This window comes from Poecilia formosa, unplaced genomic scaffold (assembly GCF_000485575.1).
Source record: "Poecilia formosa unplaced genomic scaffold, Poecilia_formosa-5.1.2 Scaffold11, whole genome shotgun sequence".
In the NCBI taxonomy this organism is placed as follows: domain Eukaryota; kingdom Metazoa; phylum Chordata; class Actinopteri; order Cyprinodontiformes; family Poeciliidae; genus Poecilia; species Poecilia formosa.
The window spans coordinates 975,735-978,418 of NW_006799950.1; the positions used below are offsets into that span (position 1 = coordinate 975,735).

The window sequence follows — 2,684 nt, forward strand, 5'->3', positions numbered from 1 at the left end:
ATATTTATTTAGCTTAATTTAGCATTAAGCTAAATAAATATTTAGGTAAATAAATATTTAGCTTAATAAATTTAGCATTAAGCTAAATAAATATTTAGGTAAATAAATATTTAGCTTAATAAATTTAGCATTAAGCTAAATAAATATTTTGCTAAATATTTATTTAGCATTAAGCTAAATATTAATTTAGCTTAATGCTAAATGCTAAATCTATTAGCTTAGCTTTAGCTTAATAAATTTAGCATTAAGCTAAATAAATATTTATTTATTTAAATATTCTATTTAAATATTAAGCTAAATAAATATTTAGCTTAATATATAGCTAAATAAATATTTAGCTTAATAAATTTAGCATTAAGCTAAATAAATATTTAGCTTAATGCTAAATAAATATTTAGCTTAATAAATTTAGCATTAAGCTAAATAAACATTTAGCTCAAATATTTAGCTTAATGCTAAATTTATTTTGTAAACTAAATATGTATTATTTAGCCTGATTGGGCTCCGTGGGTTAAAGCCCGGCCACCAGGCGCTTGCCAGCGTGCCCCACCTCCAGGCCTGGCTCCACAGTGGGGCTCTGGTGACCCGCGTCCAGGCGAGGGAACACTGTTTCCAATGGTGGTACTCATCATAAGGGGTCTTTGGGCTGCACTTGGTCTGGTTCCTCACCTAGGACCTGTCTGCACTGGGTGACCCAACCAGAGGCATGAAGCCCCTGACAGCTCCTAGGATCACTGGGACACTCAAACCCCTCCACCACGATAAGGTGGCAGCCTATGGAAGGGATGTGTATGTGTGTGCATGTTTATATGAGTGCATGTGTGTAAAAAAGCAATTCTTGCAGTTTCTTAAACTCCTTTAGGGGGCAATTTACATTGACCAATTGACCTAACCTACATGTTTTAGGGGATGTGGGGGAAACCAGAGCACCTGGAGAAAACCCACGCAGGCACGGGGAGAACATGCAAACTCCACACAGCAAAGATGAGACACATCCTCACTGTGCAGCTGCAGTGCTAGCCACTGCATCTCCGTGCTGCCCACTTTTTTTCTATTTCAAATTCATCTTAAAGTTTTAGTGTGCTTTGGAATTGGGTTAGGAAGGGATCTTTTTTTAAGTGGTTAAAGGGAAGAAAAAAAACTGGCCTTTCTAAATTTCCTCATAACGGAGTGTCGCATGGCACGATGGTTAGAGCTAGATGTTCTTGATTTTAGTTCACTCTTTTCTTTCTTTTTTCGATTTCTTCAAACGCATAGAGTTTTGCATTCTTTTCCAAATTGAAAGCTTTGGCTTTTTCCTTTTATCATCCTGCATGTTGTCCAAATTCTCCTGGATGGATCCTGCAGCGAAGTCTATCATTTCAAAATACTGGGAACAACCTGATGAGGTTTCTTCTGAGAAATCCTCCTCAGAAGAAACCTCTTGATGTAAAACTTCAACATGGTCAGGTTGGCTCTCTTTCTCCTCTTGAAAATCTATGAACTCTTGTGGTGTTTTTTGTTCGAGATCTTCCTTCTCATCTGTCAGAGAGTTGGAAAGGTCTAGATAGTCATTTGCTCTTTCCAAATTAATATTTCTCTCACAACTTACTTGCTGAAATTTTTCTACTTCTTGTTTCAGTGCAGCAATGTCGGTTTCATATCTAAAATGCAGTACCTGGTATAAATCTTTTACCTTCTCTAACTGAGTCTGCGCATCCCTTTCCTTCTCTTGCAGTAATTCTATCTCTTTTGCCGTGTTTTCTCGGAGGGTGTCATTTATGGCTTTCATGTTGTTGAGAAGCACCACGTTCTCCAAGTGCTCTTTTGTCTCCTGAATTATCTTTATCTGAAGCTTTTCCACCTTCTGTAGAAGTGAAGAATGGCTTGTTTCATATTGGCCCATATTAAATTTTAAATCTTTTGCGATCTTCTTGAATTTCTGATGCAGGGTCTGAACCTCTTTTGACATTGCTTCATATCTCAGTTTGTAGATTTGCTCAAGGTCATCTCTCTTTGCTCTATCTGAATTGGCTTTTCTCTCATGCTCTAGCTCTTTCTCATGTGTTTCCACTTGGGCTTTAAGACCAGAAACATCTCTTTCATACTTCTGATCGAGTTCTTCATATGAACGTTTCACCTGGTCCAACTCCATCAGCAAATTGTGTTCACTGATTTGCAGAAACGTGAACTCTTTTGTCATTGATTCATAGATAAAGTCTCGATCTTCTCTCAGTTTGTTGATTTCCTCGATGTCTTTCTTTGCTCTATCTGAACTGGCTTTTTTTTCACGCTCTAGCTCTTTCTCATGTGTTTCCACTTGGGCTTTAAGACCAGAAACATCTCTTTTATACTTCTGATCGAGTTCTTCATATGAACGTTTCACCTGGTCCAACTCCACCAGCAAATTGTGTTCACTGATTTGCAGAAACGTGAACTCTTTTGTCATTGATTCATAGATGTAGTCTCGATCTTCTCTCAGTTTGTTGATTTCCTCGATGTCTTTCTTTGCTCTATCTGAACTGGCTTCTCTTTCATGCTCTAGCTCTTTCTGATGTCTTTCCACTTGGGCTTTAAGACCAGAAACATCTCTTTCATATTTCTGATCGAGTTCTTCATATGAACGTTTCACCTGGTCCAATTTTGCCTGTAAACGTTTTTCGCTGCTTTGCAGAAACGTGAACTCTTTTGTCATTGATTCATAG

General features: G+C 37.6%; 1 protein-coding gene across 1 annotated transcript; it reads right to left on the reverse strand.

Annotated features, from left to right (window-relative positions):
• Nucleotides 1-828: 828 nt before the first annotated feature.
• LOC107835250 (myosin heavy chain, clone 203-like) lies at nt 829-2,677 on the reverse strand. Its single transcript, XM_016667589.1, has one exon. The coding sequence runs from the start codon at nt 2,672-2,674 to the stop codon at nt 1,217-1,219; it is 1,458 nt and encodes a 485-aa protein (XP_016523075.1). The 5' UTR covers nt 2,675-2,677; the 3' UTR covers nt 829-1,216.
• Between the last annotated feature and the right edge of the window lie 7 nt (nt 2,678-2,684).